Below are 16977 nucleotides of genomic sequence, written 5' to 3'. Positions count from 1 at the left end.
AAGTCCTCAAGGTCTTGTCCTGCAGAGCTTTATTTGAGGGACCCACACAAAGGACATCCGCCTCACTTCCACAGCTTCTTGATGGACATGTTTTTCTCACTGTCCTTTTGCATGACCTGGAGAGACAGAGCGAGCATTTAAGTTAGAGACTGGGTGAACACGTGCCCCATCCCCAACTGCTCCAGAGCCACCATCAGCAAAGGTGGAAAGACGGAGGCCTGTACCTTGGCTACTGCCATCTCAAAGTCCTCCTGGGTGACGTGGACTCGCCGCTCCCGCAGTGCGTACATGCCGGCTTCAGTGCACACGCCCTGAGCAGGGAAAGGAAGACAGGCGCTGGGGCTGTGCCCTGGAACCTGGAGCTTCCTGCCGCTGCCCCCATTTCCTTGGGCCCTCCAATTACCTTCACTTCAGCCCCTGATGCTCCTGGCATGAGCTCAGCAATTTTTCTCAGGTTGATCCCCCGGGTCAGGTTCATTTTCCGAGAATGGATCTTCAAAATGTCCAGCCGGGCCTAGCGATGGGAGAGGAAAAGGCTGAGCCCACGGCCTGCCCTCACAGCCGGAGCCACTGCCAGCGCTGCCCATCACAAACCTCCTCATTGGGGGGTGGGAATTCAATTTTTCTGTCAATGCGCCCTGGGCGGAGCAGCGCTGAGTCCAGGATGTCAATCCTGTTAGTGGCCATGATGACCTGAGTAGACAGAGCAGGTGGCGTCAGCTAAGCCCTTCCTGAGGCTGCAGCCTCACCCGGGGCCTTCCCGTGGCTCCTCCCACAGCCGACCCCACTGCACCTTGATGTTCTTGGTGGCCTCGAAGCCATCCAGCTGGTTGAGCAGCTCCAGCATCGTGCGCTGGACTTCACTGTCCCCTCCGGAGCCTCCCTCCAGCCGGGAGGAGCCGATGGAGTCGATTTCGTCCATGAAGATGATAGATGGAGCGTGTTCTCGGGCCATGACAAACAATTCCCTCACCATTCTTGCCCCTGCACAGAGGCCAAGCTGGCGTTAAGCTGATGGGCCCCCCAGCCCCCGCCGCCTTATAGTTTTCTTGTTTCTGGCCACAGTTACCTTCCCCGATGAATTTCTGCACCAATTCAGAGCCAGAGACACGAATGAAAGTACAGTCTGTATGATGAGCCACGGCCCGGGCCAACAGTGTCTTCCCAGTGCCTGGGGGTCCGTACAGCAGCACTCCCTAGAGAACAACAGGACTCAGGGCAAAAAGCTGGCCTCCATGTTTCATTCAATGAACATTTATCGAGTGTGTGCACTGTGCTAGATCCCGTATTAGATGCTAGAGGTAAAAAAGTGAATGTCAAGGCCCCTTCTGGAGCTTATAACCAAACCACTTGGGTGGCCTGGTAGCATCTCTCCCCCAGCCCCTCGGCATGGGGAGGGCCAGCGTAAGCAGGCTCCAGTCTATCCAGCCTGGGGCGGGAGATGTACAGTAGCAGCACGGTCCTCCCACAGAAGCCCTGCTCACCTTGGGCTGCGCGATGCCCAGCGCTTCAAAGAGCTCAGGATGCTTAACGGGCAGCTCGATCACTTCTTTGATCTCCTTGATCTGCTTGTCCAGGCCACCAATCATCTCGTAAGTTGAATCTGGCACCTTCTCCACCATCATCAGTGACACCAATGGGTCTACCTTGTTGGGCAGGATCTTGTGCAGAGTGTAGCTGTCATTTCTGAGGGCCACCCGGCAATTGGGTGTCACCTGGGTGAGGAGAGAGAGGTTCAGGAAGTGGTGTGGTGAGAGCTGACCCCCCACCTCCCACCTCCCCAGCTGCACTCACATCATTGATGTCGATGTTCTTATCTACGTCTACGACAAACTTGCCCTCAGGATGTACCTAGAGAAACAACGGCTCATGACCTTCCTCCCCCGACAGCCACCAAATCACCGACCTCGCCCAGGAAGACACGAGTCTTACAGTAACGTGAGAACAGTGTCCTCACTACACACAAAGGTATGGGAATGCAGTGGGCAACGGCTGGTCCCTGGGGTCATGTTGCCTTTACCTTAACCAACACTTTCTTCTTATCCATGGCCCGGACTACTTCCCCCACATAGGAGCCCTGTTCCTGCAGCAGCTGTAGCTCTTCCCGCAACAGGCGAACTAGATGCGAAACAGACACAATGGCCACCCAGATTCTTTGGTGTCCCCCACCTATGACTGGATTCAACATGCATGAACTAAGCACCGCTGTAAAATTTTGAAGGGAAGGCCTCAAAAAAAAAAAAAGTCAAAGTTCATGTCTTTAAGGAGATTACGATGGGGCTCAGGAGAGAGATGTGCATGTAAACAGAGCATCACCTTGGACTGGGAAAAGCAACAGCCACCAATGTAAAGACTCACTTCAAACTGCCCACACACAGCCTTCCCATCCTTCCCCCTCACCTTTTGCATTAAGCTCATTCCTCTGTGCCTGCAGCCTCCGGAGATTTTGGCTCTTATCATTCACAATCAGCTGTGGAGGACAAGAAGCAAAGGGTGGAAAACGGTAGGCGGCTAAGATCTTGGCCGAAACCCTCATAGGCTGATATGAGCTAAGCGAGGAAGGAGCACAAGGCACCTGCATTCTCCCTTCAGATTCTCCAATATGATTCTAACGACCCTATCCTATCCTCCAAGAGTCCCTCTGGAGTGTAGGACAACCACAGGAAAAAAGGCTGCTTGTCTTAATACTGGTCCAGGAATAACAAACCATAGTGGAGAAGAATTAACAGCTGGCTCACGTAGTCAGTTTCTTGCAGACTGGTAACATGGTAGAGTGGGAAGACCTCTGAGTCAGAAGGCTAAGTTCTAGCCCCATTGCTGGCAATAACAGTTGGGTAAAGCCAATGAAAGCTATGTAAAAGGTCTAGATCTGTTACCCAACTGCAAGCATCACCTATCCTGCCTCTTTTCAGGACTAACGTGAGGAACAAATGAAAGCACACGTAATGCATTTCAAAAATGACAAACCGGACTTCCTTGGTGGCGCAGTGGTTAAGAATCCGCCTGCCAATGCAGGGGACACAGGTTCGAGCCCTGCTCTGGGAGGATCCCACATGCCGCGGAGCAGCTAAGCCTGTGCGCCACAACTACTGAGCCTGCGCTCTAGGGCCTGCGAGCCACAACTACTGAAGCCCGTGCTCCGCAACAAGAGAAGCCACCGCAATGAGAAGCCCGCGCACCGTAACGAAGAGTAGCCCCACTCGCCGCAACGAGAGAGCCCGCGTGCAGCAACGAAGACCCAACACAGACAAAAATAAAAATAAATTAAAAATATATATATATATATATCATAGTCTCTTCTAAAAAAAAAAGTGACAAACCAAATATGATACCTACAAATGTACCTGGAGTTCTGAATTTTTCCTTGTGGCTCTCCTTCATCCAACTGACATTATTTTCCTTATTTCTGTGGTCCCTGCTCCCTGTTTAGGCTAGAGCACTGGGTTGTCCAGTTCCTTTTCATTCAGTCCCACGGAATCGGCATTGTCCAGACTCCTCAATTCTGTCTTCCCTCACTCTGCCCCAACCCTTCCTCTGATAAATCTCATCTTCTGATCCTATGTCTTCTCTTTTATAAGAAACCCTCTCATTCAGGCTTCTTCTAAGAAGAATGACTTTTGGCTGGGGGTACCTTTTACGTTAAAATTTGACTTTTAAAGATGTTTAATGAACTGTGAATACTACCTTCAAAATGATGGGACTTGAGAGGAACAAGAGGCTGCTAACTTCATATACTTTATACCGTTGGCTTGTTACTTCTTCCACTGCGCCCCCAGTGGAATTATATGGATTTGCAGAAATCCGTTCCATCAATCCCTCATCCCCCTTCTAGCTCCCTCTGGACCTTTGGAGTCCGTTCTCACCTGGAGTTCTTCAATCTTGGACAGATAATACTGGCGGAGTCCACTGCCTGCCTTCCCCTCTTCCAGCTCCATCTGAAGACACAGTGTAATTAGTTACCATCAGGTTAAACATCCAAGGGATAAAGCTACTTCCAGCTTGGATTTCGGAGATTTAAGATTTGGGTTCTAAGCCCTCACTCCATCTCTTCGGAACCATTTCCCGTGACTAAACTAAAACAGAATGAGAACGGTGCCTACCTCTTAAGACTTTCAGGAGGATCAAGAGACGACACACCCGGGAACGCTACACAAACCCCAGGTGTTATTACTACAGGAGGAGCCAGCAGGAAGGACGTGTCCCCCGACTCCCTCGACTCGCGGAAGGGTGGGTTCCCGCTCCCACCGCTCCTCTCACTTACTCGGCTTCCACCGGGTCTTCCACTCCCGGCCCTGCCTTGACCCGCCGGGGGCGGCGCTGACACAGCAGATCCGGTCCCAGGTAGGGCCCAGTCTAGACTGGCCCACCCACCCCCACTCCCCCCACCCTCTTGCCCCGACCGGCTGCCCACCTCGGATCACACCTGTTTCGCATCCAGCCCCAGTCCCCGCCCGACCACCGCCGCCATACCTGCTCTGGTCCGTCAAGCGCCATCTTCCCTCTTCCGCGGCCGGCATCAGAGCCGCCTTGGCGCGCAGGCGCAGAAGCAGGGGCTTGGGGACCGAAAACCAAGGCAGAGAACAGTTCCGGGTCAATGGGCGGGGTGTGAGGACACACGGTAACTTAAACAGGGGCCATGAGGGGAGGGGCGGCGGTACGCGAGATCAGGAGCTTTGAAAAGGGTTAGCAGAACTCCTAAATATTACTCTCCAGAAATTCGGTTTTGGTTAAAGTAACCATTTCTCCTGGTGCCAGCTTCCAACTTATAAAACCTGGAGACAGAAAATTTTTGTGGCCACGCTCAAAATGGCGGAAAACTTGGAGCCGGGGACGCGAGCGACGCAAGCGGAAGCGGAAATACGTTTGCTACCCACACGTGCCGCTTCACGGGTGGTAGAAAGGGTGCTGGGTGGTGGTGAGTAGTGTGGACTGAGGCTCCGAGTGTGTGTGCGACGGCGAGTGGGAAACGAAGAGCGGAATCTAGTGCTCCGGGAAGAGACGTCCCAATTTCTGCTTTCTCTCCATATTGAGTGGCGCTCCCACGTTCCACCATGGGCAAAAAAGGCAAAGTCGGGAAGAGCCGGCGAGACAAGTTCTATCACTTGGCAAAGGAGACGGGTGAGTCAGGGTTCGCGCCGTCTGCGAGCGGGCGTGCCACCAACCTTGGCCGGTTCGCTCCCTTTCCGAATATTGAGTTTTTCTTCCGTAGAAAGGGTGGTGGGTCGTAAGGCCGCAGAAATCCCGCTGGGAAAGCGCTTCACGGGCCTTACTACAGTACTTTGTCGCCGCCTCCAGGTTACCGTTCCCGCTCTGCTTTCAAGCTGATCCAGCTGAATCGCCGCTTTCAATTTCTGCAGAAAGCCCGAGCCTTGCTGGACCTGTGCGCTGCACCAGGTGGATGGTGTGTAACACCCGGCACCTGACGCTCCTTATGGAAGCGTTCTGGATTCCAGCCCTGGATGATTTGAGAGTTGCATTTGGGGTGGGAGGGAAACAGTAATACCAACCTCAGATTTCTCTACTCCCCAGAACGTAAACTGCAGGGGGAAAGATTTGGACCGTGTACTTAAGATATGATTGGCTGATACCGACCAGGGTTCTTGGTTTTCCCCAATCAATAGAAATTGACTAGAGGCCAGACAAGAAATTCAGGCAAGGTTTTCTTGGGGCCCCTGCTGCAGCAGGGAGGAGCGAAAACAAGTAGCAGGTTCCCTTGCTAGCCAGCTCCCCAAGGAGGGGGCTGGCTGGTTCCTTATATAGCGTGAAGGTGGGGGTGTGTCGGGGGTCCGGCCTGAGGGGCAGCTTAGGTGGTTTGCCCACCCCTTTGGTGGAGCTGAGTGCTGGGGGGCATGTGCAGCGCCCTGCTGCCTACACCCTGTTTTTGCTCCCAGCTCTTCAGAAGTGACAGTGGGTGGTGTTTTTTGTGTGTGCGTCCATAATTTTTGTCTTCTTGTCCATAATTCACCCCAACTGGGTATGCACGCAGTGTTTAGTCCCTTATAGTTTCTTTGTATTCTGTTGCTCGAGGAGTTTTGTCCAGGTGCAAGCATTGCAGCAAAGGGTCCGAGGTCCCAGCCTGTCTCATTTCCACTGCTCTTAGCAGGGACCCCTAACACCGGGGATGAGAGATCACATTGCCGAGGGAGGGGAAGGGACAGTCCAGGGTGTTTTAATCTTTACTTCTCTTTTATAGGCTGCAGGTGGCCACCAAGTTTATGCCTGTATCCAGCCTTATTGTGGGTGAGTGACAGGTGGTGCTCCTGGATGTTCCAGGGGGTGGGAGTGTGAGACCCTGTGTTCTGCATTTCCTTTCTCCCTGCTTGAGACAACCTTTTGGAATACTCTGCCCTAATTTCTTCTAGGAGTGGATCTGGTTCCAATCAAGCCTCTTCCCAATGTGGTGACACTCCAGGAGGACATCACAACAGAACGCTGTAGGCAGGTAATAGGAATCTCTCTTTTCCTGTTCCCTTTATATGTAGACATCCACATTCATTCCTCTTCCCACCCTGATCCCCTGAAGGCACGTTTTTCCTGTTAACCATGCCTTGAGCAGTGCCTGCATGTTGTCTATATAACAAGGCCCATAATACTGCGTGTCCGCCCAGCCTTTATTTATTCAGGAAAGAGGCCTTTGGAGTTGGAGGAAGTGCAGAGATTTCAGTGAAATCCTTTCCAGCGAATTCACTAGTAGACTCTAAGCTCCACGAAAACAAACGTGTTATTTTTGCTATTGTTGTATCCCCTGTCCATGGCACAGGATTTGGCCGTGGTGGGCACTCAACAGAGGGCTGAATGAAGGGCTCCATTCGTAGCCATTTCTGTATTTCTGTTGCTGTGGTTTCTCTCCTTCTCTGTAGGCCCTGAGGAAGGAGCTGAAAACCTGGAAAGTTGATGTTGTGCTCAATGACGGGGCCCCCAATGTCGGGGCTAGCTGGGTCCATGATGCTTACTCACAAGGTGCCGGGATCGGGGGGCATGGAGCTGAGTGAGGGTGGAGGTGGGCATGCCCTCTCAGGCTGCAGAGGTCCTCAGCTAACTGTCTCCCCCCCACAGCCCATTTGACACTGATGGCTCTGCGTTTGGCTTGTGATTTTCTGGGCCGTGGTGGCTGCTTCATCACAAAGGTTTTCCGTTCCCGTGACTATCAGCCCTTACTATGGATTTTCCAGCAGCTCTTCCGCCGTGTCCAGGCCACCAAGCCCCAAGCCTCTCGTCATGAATCTGCGGAGATCTTTGTAGTCTGCCAGGGTGGGCATAACTTCCCTTGTTCTGTTGGTTTAGTCTCCCACCTACCAAAGCACACTTTCTTATATATCCTATTACGTTAGGATTCTTGGCTCCTGACAAGGTCGACAGTAAATTCTTTGACCCCAAATTTGCCTTCAAGGAGGTTGAAGTTCAGGCCAAGACTGTTACTGAATTGGTGACTAAGAAGAAGCCAAAGGTGCGTTTGGCGAGTGGGGGCCATCCTCAGGTCCTGGGACTCGGGAGGTTGGGCCTGGTCAGTCCTACAGACACCCCAGAAGGGACTGCTCAACATTCATTATTTCCCTTCCTAAGGCTGAAGGCTATGCTGAGGGTGACCTCACACTCTATCACCGAACTTCAGTCACCGACTTCCTCCAAGCTGCCAACCCTGTTGACTTCCTTTCCAAAGCCAGTGAAGTGAGTCCCCAGACTCGAGGGGTACGAGGGAGCCCCAGAAACATGGCCTGAACATCTCCCCTGACTCTTTTCCCTCCTCCCAAACAGATCTCGCTAGACGATGAAGAGTTGGCACGGCATCCAGCTACCACTGAGGACATCCGGGCGTGCTGTCAGGATATCAGGGTGCTGGGGCGTAAGGAGCTCAGGTTTGCACTGGGGGTGGGCATAGGTGCCGTGAGCCCCGAAGGCAGGGGACAGCCCTTGAAGGACGTAACGCTGGATCTCTGGGAACAGGATGCTGCTGTGTTAGAGGTTGGGGGTGGGGGCCTGAACCTTAGGACTTATGTGGCTCAAACGTGAAATTCGGGGTATGGGCCCAAAACAAGGAGGTGAGGACAAAAGGGAGACAGCAAGGTCAGGAATGGTATTTCTGGGGCAGGTCCCTACTGAACTGGAGAACGAAGCTTCGGCGGTATGTGGCCAAGAAACTGAAAGAACAGGCAAAGGCACTGGACATCAGGTGAGGAGGGAGCTAAACCAGGGCAGTTGTTGACTGGGTGTTGAGGGGAAGCATCTGGGAAAATAACCGACTCCTGCAACTACTCTGTCAGCCTCAGCTCAGGGGAGGAAGAGGAAGGTGAAGAGGAGTCGTCCGCAGCTGGGATGGGGCCGCAGCCCTCGGAGGAGGAGGAGCTGGACCGGACCCTGGCAGAGATGAAGGCCCAGGAGGTGGCGGAGTTAAAGAGGTGAGGGGAGCTGGGGAGGAGCTTGGGGAACCGCAGAGTCCCTCGGTGGGTGAAGATGGGGAGAGAGGGTGAAGGCACGGATGGATATCTTCAGAGCTGGGCAGCTTTAATTCCTCAAACCACACCCTCAGGAAGAAAAAGAAGCTGCTGCGTGAGCAGAGGAAGCAGCGGGAACGTGTGGAGCTGAAGATGGATCTTCCCGGGGTTTCCATCGCAGACGAGGGGGAGACTGGCATGTTCTCCCTGCGCACCATCCGGGGTCACCAGGTGAGGCGGGGTTTGGGGCCCACTGAGGGGACAGGAGGATCTGTTTGGGTATTTGGAGTTGGAGCATTGGATGTCTTTTTGGTAAGTGTGCTGAAAGATCATGGCTCATGGTTGCTGTCTTCACCCGTAAATGACGTGATATGGGGAGACTGGGAAAAAAACAAGAGCCTTGTGTCTCAAAGGCCAGGAAAGAACACACCGCTAAAATAATGAAAGTAGGGAGAGTTGTGAGTGTGGCATAGATTTATCCTTGTAGAACTAGAATATCAGAACCAAGAGGCCCTCGTTGCAGGAAGCTCAGGTTATAGGCGATGCAGCCAGGGTGCCTGGGTTACGAGCACGTGTGATGGAGGAAACTTTCCCTCGAGAGGGGAACAGCGTTCTTCAGTTCACTGAGACCAAGTTAGCACCTTGCTGCACCAGGCTGCTGGATGGTGCTTTCTGCTGAATACTGGAGAGTTTGCTTTTCCTGGTAAAAGCAGCATCACAAACAAAATGAGCTTTCGTGGCTCTCGTGTGGGAAGGTAGTAACCAGCTCGTATTGTTTAGGGGGCAGTAGAGCACAGTGGTCCTGGAGCAGACTACCACTTATGTGCTCTCTCCCTCAGTTTCCTCATCTGTAAAAGAAAATGATAGACCTACCTACTAGGGTTTTTGGAAGGAATAAAAAAAAGATGGTGTAATTCCTGGTATGTGATTCAAGAAATAGCAGCTATAGTTGCCACGAGGAAAACAGATCTTGGAGTTGACAGCTGGTTTATCAGTGAAACAGTGCTTCCTGTTAAGATGTATACAGCATGGGCTCCTTTATTCAGTGGAAACAAGAGTTGTAGATGTTATTCGCTGGTGATAAGGTGCCTTCTGAAAGTAATTTTTTAAAAAGCAGTGTTTTAGAACATTTTAAAATCGGACGCTAATTAGACCGTAGGGTACTTTTCCATAAACCTGTTTCTGCTACCACTGAAGAAGACACAGCTGAACGATCTGGCCTAGAGTGGGATGTTTTAAATGGTTAATCCTATCACTTCCCTGTCTGTAAAAGAAAACATTATGTACTTGACACAGTGTGTTTTCTAGTGTTGCTGAGGATAAACTAAGGTGATGAATATGGAGGAAAATAGCAGTATGTACCTTGTTAGTGCCCGGCCTGACCTCTGTTTCTCTGTCAAACCTCAGTTGTTAGCGGAGGTAACACGGGGGGACATGAGTGCTGCAGACACGTTTTTGTCTGATCTGCCAAGAGATGACGTCTACATATCAGATGTTGAGGAGGATGATACACCTCTGGATAGTGACCTGGATCCAGAGGAGCTGGCAGGAGTCAGAGAGCCTCAGAGTCTAAAGGACCAAAAGCGGTAAGGGGGGGGAGGGGTGTGGGGAGGTGTCTGCAGGGCACCCTCAGCTCAAGTCCGAAGCAGAGCTGGTGGCAGGGCTTGCCAGTTGGAGTGTGGGCAGCAGCAAGCCCTCCAGGGCACTGACCCTCCACCCACTTTCCTTGGGTCTACAGTGTACGGTTTGCTGAAGTGCAAGATGGTAAAGAGGAGGAAGAAGAAGAGAATCCATTGCTGGTACCATTGGAGGAAAAGGCACTACTGCAGGAAGAACAGGCCAGCCTGTGGTTCTCAAAGGTAAGCAGAGGCTGGTGGCCAAGACAGACAAGGACTGGCATTCCCTGGGCAAAGGGTGCCTGGCAATTTCCCCATCACAGGATGGCTTCAGCGGGATTGGGGATGATGCCGACGAGGCCCTGGAGATCAGCCAGGCCCAGCTGTTGTACGAGAGCCGTCACAAGGGGCAGCAGCTGCCACCGCCACCTTCCGGTGTGAAGATGGAGAACAAACCTCCCCCGTGCCAGGATGAGGCCCCTGAGAGGGCAGAGGCTGCCACGGGCCCTGGCGGGGAAGAGAGAGATGACAGCTCTGACAGTGACAGCAGGAGCAGTGAGGGTGAAGAGAGGTGAGTGGTTGCAGCTGACGGGAGAGGAGCTGAAGAGGAAGCAGTGATTGTGACCAGTACTCTGTAATTGGGAGTTCGCAGCTGACTGCAGATGGAGAACTTTAAACGCTGATGATTCTAACTTGAGTGGTCTGCAGTACAGCCTGGGTGGCAAGATTTCTGGAAGTTCCCCAAGCATTTTTAACTAAGAACCAGGGGTGAGGTGAGTAGGAGGGGGCCCGAGTGGTGTGGCTAGCGGTGGGACATGCGTGCACGGTCCTCCTCCCTCCCACAGCTGGAAACCACGCGGCAGGAAGAAGCGAAGCCGTGGGCCTAAGTCAGATGATGATGACGTCGGGGTTGAGGTCGTGCCTATCACGGACCCAGGCGAGAACTCTGCACCTACTAGAACGGGAGGCAACATGGAGGGGTCAGTGTTGGGGACTGAGCTTTGACTTCCTTCCTTCTTCCCTCTCTAGTGAAACATCGGATACTGGACCCTGAAGGCCTTGCTCTAGGTGCTATTATTGCTTCTTCCAAAAAAGCCAAGAGGGACCTCATAGATGACTCCTTCAGCCGGTAGGGGGCACAAAGTCCCGAGAAGGGGTGGGGTGAGGAAGAGGGGAGGAATGATTTCTTTGAAAGCCTAGATCGGTGTCCTCTCCACCAAGGTACACATTTAACGAGGATGAGGGGGAGCTTCCAGACTGGTTTGTGCAGGAGGAAAAGCAGCACAGGATACGACAACTGCCTATTGATAAGAAGGAGGTGGAGCATTACCGGAAACGCTGGCGGGAAATCAATGCACGTCCCATCAAGAAAGTGGCTGAGGCCAAGGCCAGGAAGAAACGGAGGGTAAGCAGCGGGGCTGCCTGAGATTCTGGGTGGGTGGGGCAGGGGTAGGAAAAGAGGTCAACCTGACTGAGGTTCCCCTACCCCCACCCCCCACAGATGCTGAAGAAGCTGGAGCAAACCAAGAAGAAGGCAGAAGCTGTGGTCAACACAGTGGACATCTCAGAACGGGAGAAAGCAGCACAGCTTCGAAGGTGAGGGGCAGGGGGGGTCACCCACAAAGGTACACGGGTGAAGGAGTGGCGGAAAGTCTCTAACCTGTGTCTTCCCTTTACAGTCTCTATAAGAAAGCTGGGCTTGGAAAGGAGAAACGCCAAGTCACCTATGTTGTAGCCAAAAAAGGTGTGGGCCGCAAAGTGGGCCGGCCAGCTGGGGTCAGAGGTCACTTCAAGGTGGTGGACTCGAGAATGAAGAAGGACCAAAGAGCACAGCAACGGAAGGAGCAGAAGAAAAAGCACAAGCGGAAGTGAGCGGAGCCACCAATACCTCTGAGGGACTGACTGTAAGGACGAGGAGCGATTCGGTGTGGCTTCTGGCCTAAGTCGTACCAGCCCTACCCACCCTTGCCTGCACGGCAGTCGTCTGAAGAGACAGATTTGAGGTACCTGAACTCGTGGTGGCCCTGGGCAGTGAGGGGGACATCTTCCTGGCTGGAAGAAAGGGCTCCCGTTAATTTAGATCCTAAGGCGAAGTTCAGTGGTGCAGTGGCATTCACTGTAGTCTATTCTTGGGCAAGTGGGCCTTTCAAGTCTTCCCCCATTATCATCTGAATAAAACCAGGATGATTGATTGATAGATGTCTGAAAACAGTTTAGTTCCTGGTAACTTGATAACTCAAAAAACATCTGGGTGTTCACACCGTGTGCACTGTTCTAAATCATATTTAATATGTCCCGACTCATGGTGAAGTAGAAATGACAAGCAATCCACAGGTCCCAATAGTAAAACATTTACTAGAGCAAGCAGAAAGGAATGCACATCTTAAAGAAACCTTCACAAAGTCACAAAATTTGATGTATGTGTATTTCTTTTCCTTTTATAAACAAGATAGAACAAAAATCATCAAAATCATTTCAGCAAAAGATTTTCCTACCATTATGGCAAGTTAAAAAAAATACAATGAAATAGGAGAAGACAATTTAAAAGCTGTTGTCAGGTTTTTGTTTTTTAAATTTAGCAACACTTCAGACCCAGAGCAGTCCTGTTTCCAGGACCCTCTCTCTCTCCCCCCTGTAGGGACTCTGGATCTGGCAGGCTGCTGCTTCATGTCTCAGGACTGGACACAAACCTGGCTGGGAAACCTGAGCATCAACAACTCTCACTTAGAATCAGACCCCTCCCCTAACCTGCAGATGTTTGGGAAGCGCTTTGCTGCACGTCTGTCCCTAACACCTCCATGGACTAGGCTGTAGAAGCCTGTCTCAAATGGGGCCTGACTAGCCACAGAAAAAGAATTTTGTAGGTGTTTTTAAGGTGACATTTAGTAAAAAATATGTACTACATATAAACCTAGAGTGAGTTTTGTGCCCTATAAGGCCCTTTCTTCCAAGGTATCCTCAACTGACCTTCGTGACACTCACCCAGAGCCAAAAGAAGCTGCCCAACTCTGACTGCTTCTAAGGACCAAAGCAGCTTCCCAAGAAAACATCTGGAAAATTATCCAGAGGAAGGGGTAATGTCTCCAAGCTCCAGCTATCCACTAAGGGCAGGGGGTCCTTACACCTTGTGCCCCAACCCAGCCCTGAGACACCTAGTTACCAAAAGTCTTTCTAAAAATAAAATTAAAAGACAATTGATTTCACGCTTCAGCACATACCCTCTAACTGTCCCATCGACTTTTCTTGCGCTTGGGTGGCTCGGGGACAGCGAAGCCATCAGTAGTCTTATCTGTCTTGCTGTCCATCTTGTCCATCTTGGTGCTGTCCACCTTGGGGTCCATCTTGCTTTCACGATTACAAATTTCTTTCCTGCTTTCACCATTCCGACCATCATTTGCACCTCGGCTCTCTCCATGTCTGCCTCCACCTCCTCCATGCCTGTTCTCTCCATGAGGATGGCCGTCAGCATGACGGCGCCCATCAGCATGACGGCTGCTGCTTTCTGGGTAGCGGTATCCCTCTCCATGGCGACCACCGTCTCCATGACGTGGGCTATCGCCATGCCGATTCCCACTCTCTCCGTGACTATGACGGCTTCCACCCCGGTTCTCAGTATATCTCTCTCTTTTCCCATTGCCACCCCCAATCCCCTCTCGGCTGTTATTCCCTGAAGCTGTGTTGTTGACTCCCTGGGCTCCGGCAGAAGGATAGGTCACTGGGGCACTGCTGAGGTTCCCAGTACTGCCAAAGCCTGGGATGCCCTTGGTGGCACTGGCAATGGGGCTGTCAGGACTGTTATGGCCCTGTTGGGCTGAATTAGTTGGAACTGAATTCAAGCTCCCTGCACTAGTCCATCCACTTGCCCCAGCAGCAGAGCTTCCAGCCTTCTGGTTGCTTAAACTGGCAGCAACAAAGTGACTCTTGTACTGTGACTACAAGAGAGACAACAACAGTGGGTAAGACAGTAAGTTAAACTTGATGGCCCAGCTAGTTAACCGGATGCCAGCTAGCTAACTGGAGGTATAGAAGGATGATGGGTTCAGAGTTCACAAGAGACACAGAATCAAACTTGTCTTAGCTAAAAAATGGCAATTACTCTCAACCAGATTACAAGAGCCTTGGAGCCCTGAAGGCTGTTAAGGCAGGGAGGGAACACCAATCCTGCTGTAGGATGAGGGCCCTGAGCATGACTGAAGTAGATGACCAGCAAGAGGGGTTTCTCTAGCCGCTACACCTGCAGCTCTAGGTAAGCTGCAGTTACGGTGATATTCGAAACTGAAAACAGGAGAAGGCCCTACCTAAAGCCAGCAAACATCAAGTCTATGAGGCCAGCTACCATCTCAGGAAGACTAGGGCCCCTCATCAACTGCCCAAGAGTTACCAGTGAAAGCTCTTAACTAAATGCTTAATTTCAGACTGACCTGGAAAGCTGCTTTCATTGCCGTCAGCCGATCTCCCATGGCTCCTGTGGAGGGCTTGTAGGCCTCATAATTGCTCATTACATTGTTGTTACTTCCTCGGTCCTAAAAAATAAACACACTCATGAGGATGGAAGAGTAAGCAGGAAAGCCCACTGCCACAGACTGGGCCTCAATATACTGAAAACTGAAGTGGGAGCTGAAATGGGAATGGGAAATTTTTAGAAAGTTATGCTTTGTGAGAAAAGGCACGGTAATGAATCATTTAAAAATGCTTATGCCTTTGAACCCAATAATTCTATTTCTGGGAACTAACCCTAATAGTCAGAAATGAGGTCAGATTATGCCCAAAGCTGATCACTTGGTATTATTTACAGACACAAATATAAACATGTTTATGTAATTATATAAAAATTATGTTAAGGCTGAAAAGGCCACAAGGCAGTACAGCACATACATGACTGCTCAGGCTCCAGGTCCAGACCCTAAAGAGTCTGAAATCTCAGCTTCAGTACCCAGCACAGTGTAACCTTGGGTGCCTCAGTTTTATCCTCCGCACGTACTCTGAGTGGCTGTGGAGACTGAGCTAACGTGCGGCTGCCTGGGCTGGCCCTGGCACACGTCCAGTTCTATCTGCCTGACCCACATCATCATCACTGTAACATGGGGACAGATTTTTTATGTAACAGACACCACGTTAACTATGATGATGCAGACATGGAGACTGGCAGCTTTCTTCCTTGGCTTAAGAAAGTGACAGGAAACAAAGTTAAGAAAGCCAGTCAGGGGGAGCTTCTGTTACTGTTTTGTGAGAAAAGCTAGCTCTCATATCTCTGGTTCGATTTCCCAGAATGTAGGAATCATTCCTGAGTTTAGTTACAAGCTGTAGCTGGAGTTTACAGTGACCCTCCGCTCTAGGCCAGTGCTGGAGGGCTGGTGGACAGACTGCTGGGCCCCACCTCCGGAGCTGGATTCACCAGGTCTAGGGTGGGGCACGAGTTTGCATTTGCTACTGGTCCAGGGACCACAGTTTAAGAACCACTGCTAATCTAAACTGGTATCCTGAGCACGCCTAGTCAGTCAAGGACACAGAGGTGCTTCTTCAATAGAAAGTCACACGTTAAGAGGCTCTCAGACAAGAATAATCCTAACACCGGGGACTCACCGTGTTCTCAGAGCCGAGGCCAGGCCGCTCCCTGTAGCCTAGGCCTCCTCCACCAATGTTCAGCTTTTTCCCTTTCCCTCCTTTGAAGCGGGATTTCCGAAACCAGGCATTCTGCATTGAACACAATTCAAGGTTAAGACATGGGAGGAAGAGGCGCCCAGAGGAACGGGACGAGATCAAAAAGGAAACTAAATGGGAAGAACTTTGTGTTTCATCTTTTGCGAATGTATCTATAGCAAAGGAGGAACTGTTCATAGGTACCACAGATTAGCTTCTTTTTGGTAGCTTCATCCGTCATATTTGTCAGGAGCCTTATCTAAGGCTTCCTTTTACTGCTCCTTCCTTCCTTCAGGGGCTCCAGGAAGGGAAGTGATTAAGATACACCTCAAATGCAGAGCAGTTACTCTGGCCATTTCTAACTTCCTTGAGGAAAATGAATTTATTCTCTATTTCTCAGACAATCTATATATAACATCTCTGGGGGTGGTTAGAGCTTTATCTGACAATCACGTTACACTCAAAAAGTACCTGAGGGCTTCCCTGGTGGCGCAGTGGTTAAGAATCCACCTGCCAATGCAGGGGACACGGGTTCGAGCCCTAGGTCCAGGAAGATCCCACATGCTGCGGGGCAACTAAGTCCAAGTGCCACAACTACTGAGCCTGCGCCCTAGAGCCCGCGAGCCACAACTACTGAGGCCCACGTGCCTAGAGCCCGTGCTCCACAACAGAGAAGCCACCGCAATGAGAAGCCCACGCACCGCAACGAGGAGTAGCCCCTGTTCACTGCAACTAGAGAAAGCTCGCACACAGCAACGAAGACCAAACGCAGCCAAAAATAAAATAAATTTATTAAAAAAAAAAAAAAGTACTTGAAAGGTAGGGCAGGCTGGGCAAGGTGCTAATCAGGGAAGCTGATCAGTCTGAGATCAGAGAAAGCCTGAGGCACAATGAGATGTAGGAAAATGCCACAGACAAAATACATCTTGTATTTAATTCAGGATTGGCTCTCCGGGAAAGGAAAGGAAAGATTATTCTACTCTCCCCTGCAATGCAGGTCCTTTACTCCCAGGTCTGGAAGCACAGGCAGTACCACAGTACAACTGCATTATGGGTGAACAGTTCTGTAGGCTGGCCTATGAATCTGAAAAACACCTAAGTCTCTACTATCAGTCTCTACAAATCCATTTGTAATTTGGGGACTGTGTGTATTAAGACAACTCAAGGTTGAATTCAGTAGAATGCCTCACTCAGTTTTAAATGGGTAAGCAGTGTAGTCAAAGGTCTGAGATCTAGGTCTGAGAAGTAGTGAAATACATTTTTTTTTTAAAGGCATCATACATTTTTAG

At 51.0% G+C, this 16977-nt stretch overlaps 3 protein-coding genes across 4 annotated transcripts in view; 1 reads left to right on the top strand and 2 right to left on the bottom strand.

Annotated features, from left to right (window-relative positions):
* Window positions 1–3: 3 nt before the first annotated feature.
* On the bottom strand, window positions 4–4631 carry PSMC5 (proteasome 26S subunit, ATPase 5). Its single transcript, XM_029211412.1, has 12 exons — window positions 4471–4631; window positions 3864–3935; window positions 2401–2470; window positions 2021–2118; window positions 1795–1851; window positions 1485–1715; window positions 1070–1196; window positions 794–984; window positions 595–693; window positions 404–514; window positions 225–311; window positions 4–116 (listed from the first exon to the last, which is right to left on the bottom strand). The coding sequence occupies exons 1-12, from the start codon at window positions 4492–4494 to the stop codon at window positions 63–65; spliced, it is 1221 nt and encodes a 406-aa protein (XP_029067245.1). The 5' UTR covers window positions 4495–4631; the 3' UTR covers window positions 4–62.
* Window positions 4632–4825: 194 nt separating this feature from the next.
* Window positions 4826–12257, top strand: FTSJ3 (FtsJ RNA 2'-O-methyltransferase 3). The gene is made up of 20 exons (XM_029211405.1): window positions 4826–5118; window positions 5296–5401; window positions 6194–6240; window positions 6363–6442; window positions 6861–6960; window positions 7057–7251; window positions 7332–7447; window positions 7564–7668; window positions 7756–7856; window positions 8090–8170; window positions 8262–8396; window positions 8528–8663; window positions 9840–10018; window positions 10171–10291; window positions 10372–10619; window positions 10894–10985; window positions 11078–11177; window positions 11270–11453; window positions 11550–11644; window positions 11728–12257. The coding sequence occupies exons 1-20, from the start codon at window positions 5052–5054 to the stop codon at window positions 11918–11920; spliced, it is 2481 nt and encodes an 826-aa protein (XP_029067238.1). The 5' UTR covers window positions 4826–5051; the 3' UTR covers window positions 11921–12257.
* Window positions 12258–12383: 126 nt separating this feature from the next.
* Window positions 12384–16977, bottom strand: part of DDX42 (DEAD-box helicase 42) — a 53116-nt gene continuing 48522 nt past the window's right edge. For both annotated transcript variants that reach the window (XM_029211403.1, XM_029211404.1), the window contains exons 16-18: window positions 15632–15742; window positions 14470–14571; window positions 12384–13980 (exon numbers count right to left, since the gene is read on the bottom strand). In XM_029211403.1, coding sequence (XP_029067236.1) covers window positions 13270–13980; window positions 14470–14571; window positions 15632–15742 — 924 coding nt within the window. In that variant the 3' untranslated portion in view covers window positions 12384–13269. The remainder of the gene's footprint in view (window positions 13981–14469; window positions 14572–15631; window positions 15743–16977) is intronic.

The sequence above is a fragment of the Monodon monoceros genome, unplaced genomic scaffold (assembly GCF_005190385.1).
Source record: "Monodon monoceros isolate NGI ecotype Baffin Bay Population unplaced genomic scaffold, NGI_Narwhal_1 Super_Scaffold_9, whole genome shotgun sequence".
NCBI classification, from domain to species: Eukaryota; Metazoa; Chordata; class Mammalia; order Artiodactyla; family Monodontidae; genus Monodon; species Monodon monoceros.
This window is presented reverse-complemented; position numbering and strand designations above follow the sequence as displayed.

Bases quoted from the DNA above. Each gene is read 5' to 3' on its own strand.
- FTSJ3 (XM_029211405.1), top strand. From the start codon at position 5,052: ATGGGCAAAAAAGGCAAAGTCGGGAAGAGCCGGCGAGACAAGTTCTAT. The intron at 5,119-5,295 runs GTGAGTCAGGGT...CGCCGCCTCCAG, and splicing joins TCACTTGGCAAAGGAGACGG to GTTACCGTTCCCGCTCTGCT. The intron at 7,857-8,089 runs GTTTGCACTGGG...TTTCTGGGGCAG, and splicing joins CTGGGGCGTAAGGAGCTCAG to GTCCCTACTGAACTGGAGAA.
- PSMC5 (XM_029211412.1), bottom strand. From the start codon at position 4,494: ATGGCGCTTGACGGACCAGAGCAG. The intron at 1,197-1,484 runs GTGAGCAGGGCT...GTTGTTCTCTAG, and splicing joins TGGGCATCGCGCAGCCCAAG to GGAGTGCTGCTGTACGGACC. The intron at 985-1,069 runs GTAACTGTGGCC...GCCTCTGTGCAG, and splicing joins GCAGAAATTCATCGGGGAAG to GGGCAAGAATGGTGAGGGAA.